The 16677-nt window shown below is 49.8% G+C and overlaps 3 protein-coding genes and 1 non-coding gene across 4 annotated transcripts; 3 read left to right on the plus strand and 1 right to left on the minus strand.

Annotated features, from left to right (window-relative positions):
- Window positions 1-3976: 3976 nt before the first annotated feature.
- On the minus strand, window positions 3977-4621 carry BCR38DRAFT_348009 (uncharacterized protein; the record flags this gene model as incomplete). The annotated part of the gene is made up of 1 exon (XM_040856394.1): window positions 3977-4621. The coding sequence occupies one exon, from the start codon at window positions 4619-4621 to the stop codon at window positions 3977-3979; it is 645 nt and encodes a 214-aa protein (XP_040713586.1).
- Window positions 4622-10390: 5769 nt separating this feature from the next.
- On the plus strand, window positions 10391-15021 carry BCR38DRAFT_459373 (ABC-2 type transporter-domain-containing protein; the record flags this gene model as incomplete). Its single annotated transcript, XM_040862278.1, has 4 exons — window positions 10391-10973; window positions 11043-12082; window positions 12139-14812; window positions 14885-15021. 4 exons carry the CDS (start codon window positions 10391-10393, stop codon window positions 15019-15021), a joined length of 4434 nt encoding a protein of 1477 aa, XP_040713587.1.
- Window positions 15022-15708: 687 nt separating this feature from the next.
- On the plus strand, window positions 15709-16105 carry BCR38DRAFT_487265 (uncharacterized protein; the record flags this gene model as incomplete). The annotated part of the gene is made up of 2 exons (XM_040864137.1): window positions 15709-15801; window positions 15899-16105. The coding sequence occupies 2 exons, from the start codon at window positions 15709-15711 to the stop codon at window positions 16103-16105; spliced, it is 300 nt and encodes a 99-aa protein (XP_040713588.1).
- Window positions 16106-16509: 404 nt separating this feature from the next.
- Window positions 16510-16590, plus strand: BCR38DRAFT_t233. Its single transcript has one exon. It is a non-coding gene; the product is annotated as a tRNA-Ser (tRNA).
- The last annotated feature ends 87 nt before the right edge of the window (window positions 16591-16677 follow it).

The raw sequence follows: 16677 nt of genomic DNA on the forward strand, positions 1-16677 counted from the left end.
TATAGTCGTCCCAAGCGCCTCTCTCTCTTGAGTATCGCGCAACTACGAGTAAATACTCTTTGCGCCATGAATCGTACCCAATCAGACCTTGATCCGCTTTAGATCGACGCAGGCATCTTTGGTACCGTTAATCGACATGATTACCTTCCTTGTAGGTTGCATCACCAGGGGTTTGAGCAACACGCAATCATGACACGATCTGGAGCTCGACGGCGTGAAGAAACACGCGGCATTTGAGAGGGTTGGTCACGAGAGGAAGAATTTCCCTCCTGCTCTCGACCACCACGTGTTCTGGTTTTTGTGCCGCCTGCCACATAGACCAGGACGATAGGCAGGGACACCCCGGAATGGGCTGTCCCAGACCGTTCCCCTAACAGAGGAACGGGCACCTGTAACTCCCATCGTTTTCGTCCCTTATTTAGTTTAGTATCTACAGTAGAGGCTATCTGGTATCGCAAATTCCATTCGCACTCGCAATATCTCTGCCTCGTTACAGTTAAGCGAGTTCTTGATCTGTGCAGGATCTGCAGTGGAGTCGGAATGAGATCGAACACTAACGTGATCCACCTATAAGGTCAGAATCCCTTAGCGAGCTACCCATTTTTGGCGTTTCGAACCTTTTCAACTCAACAATCCAGTTATCAATTTTTACGTTGATTGGTATTGTGATGTCTTCATTTATTCGGCAAATGGATCAAAACGATTAGAATGAGAAAGCCACTAAGTCTGTTCACCAGGGAGGTCCCTATAATATGTAAACTAGCCGAGGTCTTAACGGTTCTTCAAACAACCCTCCAAGCCGGAAGTTAAGACCGTTAGAACCGTACTATCGCCTACTAACACTAGTAGTGATTATCATCTATCACAGAAGTATGGATCGAACGAGCCTCACTGTATTTAGCTACATGCAGATATCCGTCAACGATCAAGGGAGCAGAAGGGCTAGTTAAATCAGGCTTAAAAAGTCTCGAGCCCACCGACCCCACTTCGAGGCACTGTAACGGGGTAAGGCCGGACATCAGGGAAATAGGTTACGGGGCTAGGAGAAAGTTTATTTTCTCTTTAAGAGGCACAGAGGCAGGGTAGAACACAAGTCCTCCATCTTCACGCATCATCATCCTCATCTTCATATCATCATCTCCTTCTTATCTATATCTTCACCTTCGCTTTTCAGTCAGTTATTTAGTTATCTAGTTATTTAGCTTATCTTTACGTTCGAGATCCTACTATTACGATACGAGTATCAGAGGCATATCCGACTAACTCACGCACCAGACATGTAAGAGCTTCGCTCTTATAACCAGTACCACGATCTTCGTCTGATAAGACCGACAGATGGGATCTGTTGGTACTGGAGCCATCTGTTCAGTGTGTTAGGTGGTAGGTATATCCTACTGACCGCCTGACCCCGTTTCAGCACACTGACCTTCAACACCTTAGCCACCGGCTTACTTATATTAGTGTTTCTTAAGTATATTGAATAATGAAACACGTCAAAGCCCTGCTTCTCCTCTGCAATAGTGCGTATAGTAGCCCCATACGCGATGTAGCTCTCTAACGCAACTAGGCATAGATTCGGTTAGCCGGTTAATACTAGCCTTGTTGCGAACCGTTGTTTCTACATATAGGTCCGTTAGCAGGCCTGCATTAAATCCTACCACGGAAAGGAAGAACTATGCCTTGATGCAGGTACGATACATCCCATAAGATAACCCAACTGCTAGCGGAAGGAGTAGAATACGAAGTAGCCCCTATATCTATCCCCAAAGTAGCTAAATATAAGATATGTGACGGTTGTCACGTGATTGACCTACACTGGTCTGAACAGATTGATAAGTGGTTGCAGATATCAAAGTCAGGGACTTTGGTATTGGTCTCTTTTGGTGAAGACATCTGGTACGGTGGCGTAGTGGCAAGGATTGCAACCCCTAGCACGGCGTGACAAGATATCAGGGAAAGACCGATAGAAACGGAAGTAATACTACTATACGAGGAAGGTAAAATAGTAAGTAGCTCTTGTATAGGAGTTAAAGATTACGTGACGGATCGTTTAGTCTTAGCAACGATTTCAGGAATAGAACATAAGGAAAATCTAACCCATTTGCCTCACCAATGGGTTAGATTGATGCTTAGATTGATCACTGAAGTAGAGACTGTCTATCTATGAAATGCCTGGGAGTCCTGTCCTTATATATCCATTCCCTCCTTCACTGATAACTGGGGTCATTAGATCCTTCATGGATACTATTGGTCCTAACTGATTGATTGATTGATTGAATGATTGATTGAATGATTGATTGAAATTTAACGTCTCATCACGTGAGACGTGCCGGGCGCAGTGCCGGCATGGTCTATGCTAGTCGAATCTATGTTACAGGGGACTGTCTTCATCTAACATTCCTGTTCAGTGCGATGGGCAGATCTCAGTAAAGAAATTGGTCTCCTCCGCCCATTGGCAAAACAAACGAGCTCCCTTGGCCGTGCCTAGGAGGGAATCTATACTATTCTTGGCCATATGCGCTTTTAGATGACCGGGCGTGGCCTTGCGGCCGCGCTTGCAAAAGTAGAAGTGGACTGGTGTCTTTGTCTTTCCACACCCGCAGTTGAGCAGTGCGTCGCGATGCTGGAGTCTCTCGTGGTAGGTCACGAAATCCCCGTGGTGCGACCTCGCTGCGAGTAATCTGCCTAGGTGTTGCCGGGGCAGGCCAAGTTCGGGGGGTCGCGGGTGGATAGCGATCCCTAGATCTCGATACTGTTGAGGGCAGGTAGTGGCCCATCGATCGTTGAAACTCTTCCAAGTGTAGGATCTCGCGATTCTCTTTATATGTGCGAATGAGGCCGGGTGTTGTGTCTTGGGTGGTTGCTCACAGGCCGCTTTGGCCTGGACATCTGCTTCTTCGTTTCCGGGGATGCCTACGTGTCCTGGGCACCACCAGATATACACTTGTCCCGGGGATGTCCAGGGTTTTCGCTCTCTCTGTGACCAGGTTTTGGACAGCTCTTGGAAGGCGGTGAACTTTGCTTGACTGCTTCCGGGACTTGGACAGATGAGCCTACCCGCAACCGCGAGATTATCGAGGCAGATGTGGACGTTATCTGCCATGCTGTTGGACGGAAGCTTTACAGCCTCCTGAAGCCCCCGTAGTGCTGCGTGGGCTTCCGCATCGTATACTTCTATCTGAGAGCCCAGTATTTCGGACCCGCAGAGTAGTCTTTTACCGGCCTGATAACCAGCCCAGCCTGCTCCAGCTAAAGTCCTGTCGCTATGAGTAGCCAGCGAGCCGTCTGTATAGATTATTATATCGCGCTTTGAAAACTCGTTTATCCTTTGTAGAAACGAGCGGGCAGCCTCCTCCTTTGACTGTCCTGGGATATAACCGATCTTGGCGAGGGTGATGGACCATTCGCCAGCCTGCTCCCAGGGCGGTATTTGCAGAGGATCTATATATTCTGCAGTACCTGGGGTTAGGCTCGCCATACGCCTTAACCTCGAATCGGGTCCCGTAGGATGTCTGAGCCTCCTGCGTAAGGGATGGCGGCTATCCAGTTTGTGTAATCTAACAGAAGCCGCATAGAGTTTTGCGTCGAGTGCGATTTCTGCTGGCGGTAGTGCCGCTTCCCGTTGCAGGATCGGTATTGGCGTGGTCCTATATACAGGAAGCATGGCTCTCATTGCGGTATTGCGATTACAGCTTGACGGAGTAGTCGTGTTGGGGCCCCTCTGATTGTGTTTCCTTGAATATCTCATAGTTTGATCGGGACCAGGCGTGTGGCCCCCATGAGTGGTCGTCATCTGTACTGTGCCTAGGCATGCAATTGCGGAACTTCATTGAAGTTCCGTCGAGGATGTAACATTTCTCGTCATGTTAACCTCGGCGGATTTGCAGGAGATACAAAACCCCGAACCAGACACGAAGTGGCTCGGAACTGCGGCATTTTCCCGACGTCAACTGTATCTAGGCTCGCGGACAGGTTTTCAGCCAAGTTTCTGCAGATATCCCTGTGCTATCAGACGTTCAACATCGCCTTGGCGAACATAGAACTGGCTGTTCTTTGTTAATGTGATGGCACCGTATTCAGTTTGGATCTCCCCAGCATCTTTCAAGGCCCGAACATCGATGAAGAGATCCCGTGGTGGTTCCAAACTTCCCGTCAGATCGATGTCCGTCCATTGACCCTTGTATGCTGCCAGCAGGTCACTATACTGGCGAATGTAATCCTCTTCTTGCGGGCTCAAACTGCTCGATCCTCCATCGGCGCTGCCCAGGTTCGACCCGGCATTGCCTGATGCCACCTGCTGCCCCGCGAGATCTACAACATCAAAGCCTTTCCATGCCAACTCCTCGAGCTTGTCGGTCCGTGATTTGTGATAGGCAAGTAGACAGCGCTTATTCCTTCGGATCGAGAGATGGTTGACTAGTAGGGTGCATGCGGTTGCTTGATCGGCTTGCGGATTGAACGAGCCCCCAAAAGGCTCCAGCCTTTGGGCGATGTCCTTGTCGAGATCGCGGACTTCGCGTGTCACGCCGCGCACCGTTTCGGTCTGATATGGCGGGAGGAACCCCAGGCTTTGAGTCCGTTTGGCATATTGGACAAGCTTGTTTCCTAAGTCGCCGTACATCTCGCCTGATGTGACAGCAACTCTGACTTGAAGTGAGCAAGTCAATCCACCAATTTGGCGACAGCTGGAAAGTAAACAGTTCAAATTCCGAAGCAGTCGTTTCGAGTGGCACAAAATCAGGGCGCTTGGGATGACTACTTCCACTCTGAATGGTTCACCGATCGTTAACCGGAGCACCAATTATTTCCCCTATTTTGTCTCAGTGGTATCCAATATGTCCTTGTGATCCGCTGTTCATCCAAGGTTGTTTCCAGTGACGACGACTTTTCTGAAGCGGGTTTGTTGGTCCTAACTGGATATGTTGGATCATTTCATATCCAAATGATCCACCCTTGTAAGTCACGTGGCTTGTGATCCTTGCATTAGCTGGCTCCTCCTGCAGCTAGCCACTCCTGTGTGACTTTCCCCTCCTTCTTTGTCCTGTATCCACTGGGCTTGCCATCGGGCCTGTTGCGTTGGTTAGAATCGTAGATTCGTAACAAAGCAAACTGCCTTAACGACTCTATTCCCGATTACCCTACTTGAATACTTCAGTTACCCAAAGCACTCTACTCCATACGTCAAACCCCGATATTATTGCTTGAGGACTCCGCAGCAGGACTTACTTACTAGCACAAACCCTTACAGACTCTTTAGTGGTTTACGCAGCTATACTATTAGAGGTTTCCTTACATAGTTCCATGTGAGGACTGATCAGACGAAGCCCGTAAAGGTGATTAATGCAGTTAGGTACTATATTACCTCTAGGTATACATGTATAAGTTCGATAAGAATAGATCGTCCCTAAATTATAAAGCCTGTCTCTTCGTACGGGACGACTAACAGGCTAAGTCTGTATACGAGAATACTTATGCATCTAATCTAGCCGGTTGGCCCTTTAAAGTGCTCGTAGCTATTACTGTAAGGCTTGACCTTAATCTCATTTAATACGATGTAACTAATATATTCGTCAACGTGAAATTACTCTACGGCATCATCATCTTAAGAAAACCCTGTACGGCCTACACTTACTAGGCTTAGCTTCTTATGCTGCACGAGCCCTATGATGCGAGTGCATATGTATACACTCGCATCACCCTACTACTACTACGGTAGATAAGAGGTATTGATATTCTTCTATGTTAACGATGTTATACTAGTACATAGGAACGATGATGGGAAACACAGCGATGACTTCCGGAGTTAACAGCTGCGGTGGGAGGTTGTTGCTGTGGTCAAGATGGAAGGCACAACGCAGTCGTAACGGGAAGACTTATTCCGGAGTCTAACGTTAAGACTCTGACTTCACTTAATAAAGAATAGTCAGTGGAACTCCTACTTAGCTAACTTGCTTACTAAAGATAACTTCTAGTTGATTAGGCCTTGCTATAAATACGATATCCGATATTTAGTCGGGTATAGTGTAAGGGATTGTGGAGCATGAAGTGCTCGAACTGCTAGATCTTTTGGTCTATGTCGGGTAGTTGGTTACGGGCGGCCATATCTTACACCCTTGACCCTTACATTATTAATCGGCTGATTGATTCGGTGCCAAATTATGTACAGGAACCACGCCGCGTCCGTGATTATTATAATACTACCAAGAGGAATGGTACGCTATGAAATGTATCTGTTATTAGATTTCCGATATTGTTAGGTGCGTAATTGAGATGTTGAAGCAACAGCGGAATCATGGTAACCAATGTGAAAGCGGGCGCGCTTGTCACTCACAACTCATATTTGAAACCTTTTGCCATTGCATTTACTTGCCAGAGAGTCCCGGTATTAACCGAGAATATGATTTCATGGCTCGAAGAACCTTCCTAGATGATACCTTACCCAGTTGTACTGAAGACCAATTCGATCAGCAGGAACCCCAATACGCCCGAAGAGTATATTGTAACGTAATACATGTGTTCGCCATGTCCGGCCCATTACTAAGCGGCGTTACCAGCGTGAGTACCGTGGTGTCGCGTTCCTGCAGGACTACTGGAGATCTTACCCGACGAGTCCCTTGATCTCAGATGCATCTTTGACCATATTCTTGCCGTAATGCTTATCAAAGTTCATAGAGCATTGTGACTCTGTTCTCTCCCAAGATTCTCAACATATTTGCCAGAGCCACTACATCCCCATTTCTCGGCCGCCTGCCGAGACGTGAAAACCTTTGAACGTTGGACCGGGGCACCTCTTCTCCCACCAGCTTCCCAGAGATGCACAAGTTTCCCAGAACGCCTTAGTCTGATATTTCTCGGCGACTTACCGGGGCGTGTGAACCTCTGGCCCCTGGGCTTATCCTGTAAGCGATACCATTCCGCAGGTTTCGACAGGGATGATGTACCATATTATCCTTTCACAGGATATGCAACATGAATTTTCTTTAGGCTTCAAATGAAAAGGGTAACCCCGAGGAAGCTGTTATCAGATCTTATAACTACCAAAAATACCTCATTCTAATACGAGTGGGTCCCTCGTCTTTTGACGGTTATTTGGTCCAACAGCTGGGTTGATTGGACGGTCTCGGACACCGAGTTATCTGGTGGTACCTGCATATATATATAATTTGTTCGACCAATGCTACTAATATGTAGTTGTGAGTGCTTAAGTAAGCACCGGGCTTGCGGTTTGTCTGAAAGGGAAGCATCCCCCAGATTGTCCCTAGTGTTGCTGCTTATCAGTCTGTTTGATTTCACCTTTTGCGGTTAGGGGTGATTGACAGGATGTAGTGGAACGACTTCAGCACACCCAACTGGATTATCTCACAATCTAATCTGATTCGTCGGGCAAGCAGAGCTTACCGGCCTGCGCCTCAAAAGTCAACTTATGAGATGACAACAAGTGGCCGTAAGCCCCACAACTCACCCGGAGGTCACCCGGAGAAGGAAACTGCCTCGTAAAAGCCCAGCAAGGAGTCAACCGGTCTCAGTGCCACGGGCTGAGATCACTATCAATAGCACGAAGTGGGCGCACACAAGGATGCAAGTTCTCCAGAGTTCCTCTCGGCGGCATCTTTGCACTGGGCGGTCAGAAAAGAATACGGCTGCCAGCCAAGGGATGGATACCCGGACTGCTTAGCATCCATGTGAGACGGTTGCCGGAGGACGGATGTCAGAAATAAAAACAGGAACCTGACCGGTGTCTAGAGTTCGTCCGACGTAGAATGCAGATAGCGAGATGCCCACACTACACTAAATAGATGGTAGCTGTCGACCAAGGGGGAACCATGCAATGTTGTTTTGTTATGTTACCGCTGTTGATCATTCGTTCAGTAGAAAAGCCCTACGTCGATGCTCGGGTATCGGGGTTCACATACTTCCCGGGATAATGTTGGACGGGATCGGGGTTGAGAGTTTGGCTGATGTGTTGGCGGTCGAAGTGGCATGGAAATTGGATGAGGATGGCGTCGTCCATCAGCTTCGGTGATGAGTTTCTTGGTTCCGCGAACTAGTGTATAAGTGGTAGAATTTCTTACTCGAATAGATAGTAATTGTGTGTAAGACCTACTGTTGGAGCTCCGTATCGTGAATGGCTTCTTGCTCGTAATTAGACCACCTCGAGGTTGTGCATTGTATGCAATTACTCAAGACTACAAATATCAATTACGGCGACGGCAGTGCAACCGCATGCAGGCCTCAGACTCTGAGCCTCATCATGACCACACATCCGTATCATGATTGTCGACACTGACCAGGTAGTTCTGGTTTATAGTTCCACAGAAGTCAGTGCTAACAAGGCTGCAGCCGTGATGAAAGCCCATACGTCTTGGCCCTTCGATATCGGTGAACAATCATCCAGGCATCCAGGTGAGTGATAAGAAGGTGAAAGGACAGATCAGTTCCACTTTAATCCGCAGTGAATTGATGACAACCTGGTAATATTGTCAGAGACGCGTGGCGTGCAAGGTCCAATAAAATAAATAAAGAACATGACTTGTCACGTTGAGTTTTCCCAGTTCCCGGATTGTCGGGCTATATCACAACTCCGAACCTGTTCATGTCCCCGGAAGTGGGGTCGTCTAACTCTTTTCACACAATTATTCCGTGTAACTGGCCAAAGCTCTCGGTAGGGTGCACGACCCGATGCTAGCGGACATAAGCTTCTCAAGGGTATCGACTCCTATTGGCCGTCGATTCCAAATGGAAGCAGCACCGAAGAGTCGTGCGTTACGCTAGTGCGCAACTTTGATGACACCCATATTTCGGCTTCAGCTGCTTGATGATGATGGTATGTTACCCGCTAACATAGCTCATTCTGTCATCTTGAACTGACTATTTGTACTCGCGACGCCTGATTACAGCAGGACCAGTTGATCCAGAAGCGCGCAGGCAGACATGGCCGATGAAGACGATAAATAAAATCTATCTCGTGAAGAGAGTGGAGTATTGTCCTCGTTTGGCAAGCTGTTCGAACTTCTGCCCCGCTTGCATGTGGGGCGTGTTTTGTTTGAGGGATCTCCACGATATGGATCAGATCTTCAGAATTGCTTAGCACGGAGTTAACAGCAACTATCTTTCTGCACAAGTTTCTAGTGAGCTGTGGCTTGCAGTTTCAATGGACGCAATGCATCACAACTCTGAGAAACGGGATGAGAATTTTGATAATATTTCTACAGCTAGAGTACAGGTCGTACATGTTCGCTGTCGTTAATTTTAGAAGCTACGCAAGAAGGGCAAAGGGGTTCGTTCTGGAGGTGACAGGGAGTCGTGTAATCTTGGGCACATTCTGTGCTAGCCCCTTAGCATGCGCCAACCCCATGTGGCCCTTGTTCCTGTCTTGCCTGTCGCAATTTTAGGTGCTGAGATTCACGCCTAATTTGGAGCCTTGTGGATGGGCTGACGGGTACTCGGCCGCCAACAAGACCCCGTCTCAAATTTGACGCTATCAAACAACAAGCTCAGCACCGCTTGAAGCAACTGCGCTGCCAAGCATCCATCAGAGGCGTCCATATTTTGACGACGGCAAAAGTCATATGCAACGAAATGTGTTAGGCAGGAGTTGGTGCAATATAGAGCAGATGCGTTTACGATCACGATTACGACAGATTCGTAAACCAGACTCCTGAGGCGTTAGATTTTGGAGTAGGTAGGCGCGTTTATTGCTCCCACTTGCAGCTTCCATGCAATTGGAAGAGAGTGGGTCGAGCTCAATATTATTCCACAGTGAGGCACTCGCATGCAAGCCGTGGGTGGACAGGCTGACCCCGGAGTCAGGTCGGTTCACAGAGCCTGGGCCAAAATGTCTCCGTCTCAATACGAAAACGAAGGGAACAAATCTTTTCTCATAAAACAATGCGCCCGCCATCCGATGACCTGTTACTGACATTCGTCACCTCGGGATTCTCCTTTTCCCTCAGAGCCTTCGGAGAAAGGGTCACTGACGTGTGCTCTCTTTCTTCTTGTCAACAATTCGCGGTGGCGCGCTTTCTAAACACTTGAACCTATTCTCAACCAACTACTGCTGCTACTACTACATTAGAATATAAACTTTCCCGGTGAAGCTTCCACTGAGTCGACGGGCCGAGACGAATCCCCGTGCACGCGACTTACACCGAAACTCCAAAGCATCCCAAGATTGGCCACGCAATCGACGTGTGTAGAACCAGACCTCGCGCATCGTGTCAAGACTGGCATTTGAGGGACAGGCACTGGCCTACCCTCTCGTCCTCCCTCGGTCACAATGTCCATCGTAGGCAGCAACCTCGCATTCTCCAATTATGACCGCACAGCCCAGAATACAGGCGCACCACCCATGACTTCACGCAGTGGCTTCACACAGGAAAACTCAGACTCAATGAAGGTATCCAGGAAGCGATCCACCTCCAACCGGAGGGTGGAAAAGGAAACGACGCCAGAGTCGGGTACGGTCCAGGACAGTGAGGATTCCGAACTGGAAAGACGCGAGGAGCTGGTGCACCAGTTGGCCCGCCACTACACAGATACATCGAATGCCACAGGCCATATTCATGGCAATCCGTTCCTCGATGCGGACGAAGACTCGCCCCTCAACCCCCGCTCACCTAATTTCCGCGCGCGAACATGGGCCAAGAAGATCGTTGAGATGGATTCGACGGGCTTCCGTACATCGGGTGTCTGCTTCCAGAATTTGAACGTTCACGGCTTTGGCGCGGCGACGGACTACCAGAAGGATGTGGGCAATGTATGGGTCGACATGGTCGGCTTGGTTCGTGCGGCAGTGGGCGCCTCCAAGCCGCGCAAGATCGATATCCTGCGCAACTTCGATGGTTTGGTGCGAAGGGGTGAGATGCTCGTGGTGTTGGGCCCCCCCGGTTCCGGATGCTCCACGTTCCTGAAAACAATCGCTGGTGAGACGAATGGAATCTACGTCGACGAGAAGTCGTACTTCAACTATCAAGGTAAGCCATGTTCCGATGCTCGGACGCGTGAGGCGTGTGTAAGTGTAACTCGATCTGACCGATAATCAGGTGTGACGGCTCAGGAAATGCACAGTCACCACCGGGGCGAAGCAATTTACACGGCCGAAACCGATGTCCACTTTCCCATGCTGACGGTGGGCGACACGTTGACCTTTGCTGCCCAAGCACGCGCACCCCGGAAGCTTCCCGAAGGCGTCGATAAAATGACGTACGCCAACCACTTGCGCGATGTCATCATGGCCATGTTTGGTATCTCGCACACTGTCAACACCCGCGTCGGAAACGAATACGTTCGTGGTGTATCCGGAGGTGAACGCAAGCGTGTCACCATCTCTGAGGCGGCCCTTAGTCGGGCGCCGCTTCAGTGCTGGGACAACAGTACCAGAGGTCTCGACAGTGCCAACGCCGTTGAATTTTGCAAGACTCTTCGCATGCAGACTGAGCTTTTTGGCAACACGGCCTGCGTGTCCATCTACCAGTCACCCCAGAGTGCCTACAATCTCTTTGATAAGGCGCTGGTGCTCTACGAGGGCCGCCAAATTTTCTTCGGCCGTGCTGATCAGGCTCGCCAATACTTCATCAATCTCGGCTTCGAGTGCCCTGCCCGTCAGACGACTCCGGATTTCATGACGTCGATGACGAGTCCGGTGGAACGTGTTATTCGCTCTGGTTTCAAAGATAAAGCCCCTCGAACCCCTGATGATTTTGCCGCCGCCTGGAAGAACAGCGCCGAGTATCAAGCTCTGCAAAAGGAAATTGAGGAGTACAAGAATGAGCACCCACTCAACGGACCTGATGCCGAGGCCTTCCGTGCCAACAAGCGCCAGGCGCAAGCCAAGGCACAGCGTGTCAAATCTCCTTACACCCTCTCTTACACTCAACAAGTCAGATTAACCTTGTGGCGTGGATGGCGTCGTCTTATCGGGGATCCCAGTATAACCGTCGGTATGCTCATCGGCAACACTGCCATGGGTCTGATCATTGGCAGTGTCTTTTACAATCTGCAGCCAACCACGTCGAGCTTCTACCAGAGAGGGGCTCTTTTGTTCTTTGCTTGTCTCACAAACGCTTTTGCCAGTGCCCTAGAAGTGAGTTGACACCACTTCACCTTTTCTTGAAACAATGTGCTGACCAGGGCTTTCAGATCCTCACCCTCTATGCTCAACGCCCCATCGTCGAAAAGCAGAGTCGTTATGCCATGTACCATCCCTCCGCCGAAGCCGTCGCCTCTATGCTTTGTGATTTGCCCTACAAGTTCATGAACACGATCGTTTACAACTTGGTCCTGTACTTTATGACGAATTTGCGCCGCGAACCCGGAAACTTCTTCTTCTTCTTGCTTATGTCGTTCCTCGTGACGTTAGCCATGAGTATGATCTTCCGAACCATCGCATCCGCATCTCGAACGCTCTCTCAAGCCATGGTACCGGCGGCCGTTCTCATCTTGGCTCTTGTCATTTTCACCGGTTTCGTCATCCCAATCGACTATATGTTGGATTGGTGTCGCTGGATCAACTATCTGGATCCCCTTGCGTATGCCTTCGAGTCGCTCATGGTCAATGAATTTCATAATCGCCAATTCGAATGTACTGCATACGTCCCCAACGCTCTTGTCCCAGGCTACGCCGACGTTGGCCCAAACAACCACGTGTGCGGTACGGTCGGTTCCGTAGCTGGCAGTGGCTTTGTCGACGGCGATAGGTACATCAACCAGGCGTTCCGGTATTACCATGGAAACAAATGGCGCAACCTGGGTATTCTCTTCGTTTTCATCATCTTCTTCCTGTTTACCTACATGGTCTCCGCGGAACTTGTCTCCGAGAAGAAGTCCAAGGGTGAGGTCTTGGTGTTCCGTCGCGGCTACAAGCCCGCCCAGTTCAAGGAGAAGAAGGGCGACGTCGAAGAGGGCGGCATGACGCGTGTTGGCCCCGTTGCTACCAATGCCAGTAATGCCAAGGGCGGACCTAAGGGTAAGGAAGCCGGCATGCTTATGGAGCAGTCGAGTGTTTTCCACTGGAGTAACGTTTGCTACGACATCAAGATCAAGGGCGAACCAAGGCGAATCCTGGATAACGTGGACGGCTGGGTGAAACCGGGTACACTTACGGCGCTAATGGGTGTCTCTGGTGCCGGCAAGACCACACTTCTCGATGCGTTGGCCAGTCGTATCACGATGGGTGTCATCACCGGAGAGATGCTTGTTGATGGTCACCTCCGGGACAATTCGTTCCAGCGCAAGACGGGTTATGTTCAACAACAAGACCTACACTTGTCTACCACTACTGTCCGTGAGGCTTTGAACTTCTCTGCCCTCCTACGTCAGCCAGCTCATGTTCCCCGCGCGGAGAAACTCGCATATGTGGACGAAGTTATCAAGCTGCTCGACATGGCTGAGTATGCCGATGCCGTTGTTGGTGTCTTAGGAGAAGGTCTCAATGTCGAACAGCGAAAGCGTCTCACCATTGGTGTTGAACTAGCTGCCAAGCCGCCTCTGTTGCTCTTCGTCGACGAGCCTACCTCTGGTCTGGACTCGCAAACTTCGTGGGCCATCCTGGATCTGCTTGAGAAACTCACTAAAGCCGGCCAAGCCATTCTATGCACCATACATCAACCGTCCGCTATGCTCTTCCAGCGCTTCGATCGACTGCTGTTCCTGGCCAAGGGTGGTAGAACCGTCTACTTTGGTGACATCGGCGAAAATTGTAAGACAATGACATCGTACTTCGAACGCAACGGTGCACCTGCCTGTCCCCACGACGCCAATCCCGCGGAATGGATGTTAGACGCCATTGGCGCCGCGCCTGGAAGCTACACCGATGTCGACTGGTTCCAGACGTGGCGCGAAAGCCCCGAGTACAATCAGGTGCAAGGCGAGCTGCAACGACTCAAAGACGAAGCTGTGTCGACCTCCACCCACACGGACGACAAAACGTCATACCGCGAGTTTGCCGCCGGCTTCTTTACCCAGATGTACGAAGTCAGTCACCGTGTGTTCCAGCAGTATTGGCGTACGCCTTCGTACATCTACTCCAAAGCCGCCCTCTGCGTCCTCGTCGCCCTCTTCATCGGTTTCGTTTTCTTCAAGGCTCCCAATACGATCCAGGGGCTGCAGAACCAGATGTTCGCCATCTTCAATCTGCTCACCGTCTTCGGCCAACTGGTGCAGCAAACGATGCCGCACTTTGTGGTGCAACGGTCGCTGTACGAGGTCCGCGAGAGGCCGTCAAAGGTCTACGGCTGGAAGGTCTTTATGCTCTCTCAAATTCTCGTTGAACTCCCCTGGAACACATTAATGGCCGTCCTCATGTTCGCCTGCTGGTACTATCCCGTCGGCCTGTACAACAACGCCGCGGACGCAGGACAGACTACCGAGCGCGGCGCGCTCATGTTCTTGCTGCTGCTAGCCTTTTTGCTTTTTACGTCAACGTTCACAGACATGATCATCGCCGGCTTCGAGACGGCCGAGGCGGGTGGCAATATTGCCAACTTGCTCTTCATGCTGTGTCTGATCTTCTGTGGTGTACTCGCCAGCCCGGATAGCTTCCCCCGTTTCTGGATATTCATGTATCGCGTCAGTCCCTTTACGTATCTCATATCGGCCATGCTGTCGACGGCGGTCGCCAACACAAACGTACAGTGCGCTGCCAACGAGTTACTCCGGTTCAACCCGCCTGATGGCCAGACTTGTGGGCAGTATATGGAGGTCTACCTCCAGTTTGCGGGGGGTTATCTCGAGAATGCGGGTGACACGGCGAATTGCACTTATTGCACTATATCCGACACAAATGTGTATTTGCAGAACGTCAGAGCTGATTATTGTAGGTTTCATAGTTCCTCATTCCCCCTTTCCCCCGTTAGTACTATCTGTTGCTAACTCTCGTGTGTAACAGCTGATCGTTGGCGCAACTTCGGTATCTTCTGTGTCTTCATCATCTTCAACATCTTCGGTGCCCTCGCCATGTACTGGATTACTCGCGTCCCCAAGGCAAGCAAGGAGAAGAAGGTTGAGAAGAAGATGAAGGCGTAAAGGCATCGACGCGCTCTCGCGTCACCGAATGAAGAGTTGACTGTGGTCATTCAGCCACTCGCTCTTTTCTTAATCAAACCCCCGAGATATTTTTGGTTTCGCTCTCAGGAACGGAAGAATTGTTGCCCCCCGGCACACGGAAGGTTTCATTATGTCGGTGTTTGAGTCTTATGGTTGCACGTGTTCATGAATGAATATTTGAGTCAGAATAATATAGACGAAAGTGTGCATCAGGCTATTTTGTCGTACTTAAAACATTGATAGACTAGACCAGGACAACCTGGGTCGATAGGTCACATGAGAATCAAGATATACGTCGTTTTATGGTTAACATCATTGCATGAAGAGCCCGAATTGGGAATGTGAAGAGGACAACTCTCTTATCCCCACAGGACCTGGGCCGCAACAGATGGACAAATGACTGTTGTCATTGTGCTGCTGGACATCTCATGTGGTGGCGACATCAACATCAACACTTCGTGCAAGATGGCCGCTGTTCTGATCTTGCCTCTCGCCTTTCCGGCCAATGCGGACTCGTTTCTTGATATTTTGTCGACACAGACTAAAACCTCACGGCTCGAAGCTCAGGCAATGCCATGTGACTCATTCCGCGAGAAGTTCCAGAGTGCCCGAACGGACGCATTTAACGAGAACAAGACTACGATCATGCCAGTCAACCTCTAAAACATGTACATCTTCGGTATGGCGGAGCGAGGCAATGCCGAGGGGTATTTCAGCTTTGCTCACACCTTCACCGTCGGCATCGACCCCGAAGGTGTTGTTATTTGGCAGGCTTGAGGTTCGTGAACGACCTTGAGAAGTTGGCTCGTGCGAAGGTGGATGCACCGTTTATTATTGATACCTTACCTGGTGGCAGGGCCTCTGGACCTTCAAGGTCAACAAGCTGTATAAGAAGCTGTTCCACGTCGACATCAACCATCTCTGTAGTCCTAGAGGCGCCGAACGCCCCGTAACACCGTTGTTCAAGTCCAAGGTCAAGGTCCATTGCATCCAGGCTGTGCAGGTAAGGGAAGTGACCAAGTTTACTTCGGTTAATGGAAGCAGATACAACCACCAAAGATGAAGGATCATTTCGAGCAGAGGCGTTGCTATGAGGGTGCTTGTGCGGTATGAGTGGATGTTCTGAAGAATCGGGAAAGCTGCTGTAGTACTTGATTCGACTGCCTCTGACGGAAGCATATTGCAACTCAAACTCCCTAAATGTGGAAGAATGTGTCCGGGACAGATCATAGATCATGTAGCTATAAACGCATTTCAAGTCGAAGTGGCAGCACTTCAGAAGTCAGATGAGGTGAGGAAGGTGCCAATTTATGGTGTTGCAACATTAGTCCCTGTAAGTGATGACTGCTTGCTCGGAGACAACCAAAGTTCGCCCCAACCAAGATGCTGTCACTAAGCCAGTCGCATCCCAAAACAATATGAATGCTTAAGCGTCGCATTGTAAACAGAGGCTCAATCAAAACAACTGGCGGAGTGCCTGAGTGGTTAAAGGGAATGACTAGAAATCATTTGGGTTCGCCCGCGCAGGTTCGAGTCCTGTCTCCGTCGTTAATTTCGCCCCTTCTCCTGCCCCTTATCTTGCTTCTCCAAGTTAATTTTTATTTTTATACTCTTTTGGGTAAGTAGATATTGAAT

Source organism: Pseudomassariella vexata, assembly GCF_002105095.1.
Source record: "Pseudomassariella vexata strain CBS 129021 chromosome Unknown BCR38scaffold_10, whole genome shotgun sequence".
NCBI lineage: Eukaryota > Fungi > Ascomycota > Sordariomycetes > Amphisphaeriales > Pseudomassariaceae > Pseudomassariella > Pseudomassariella vexata.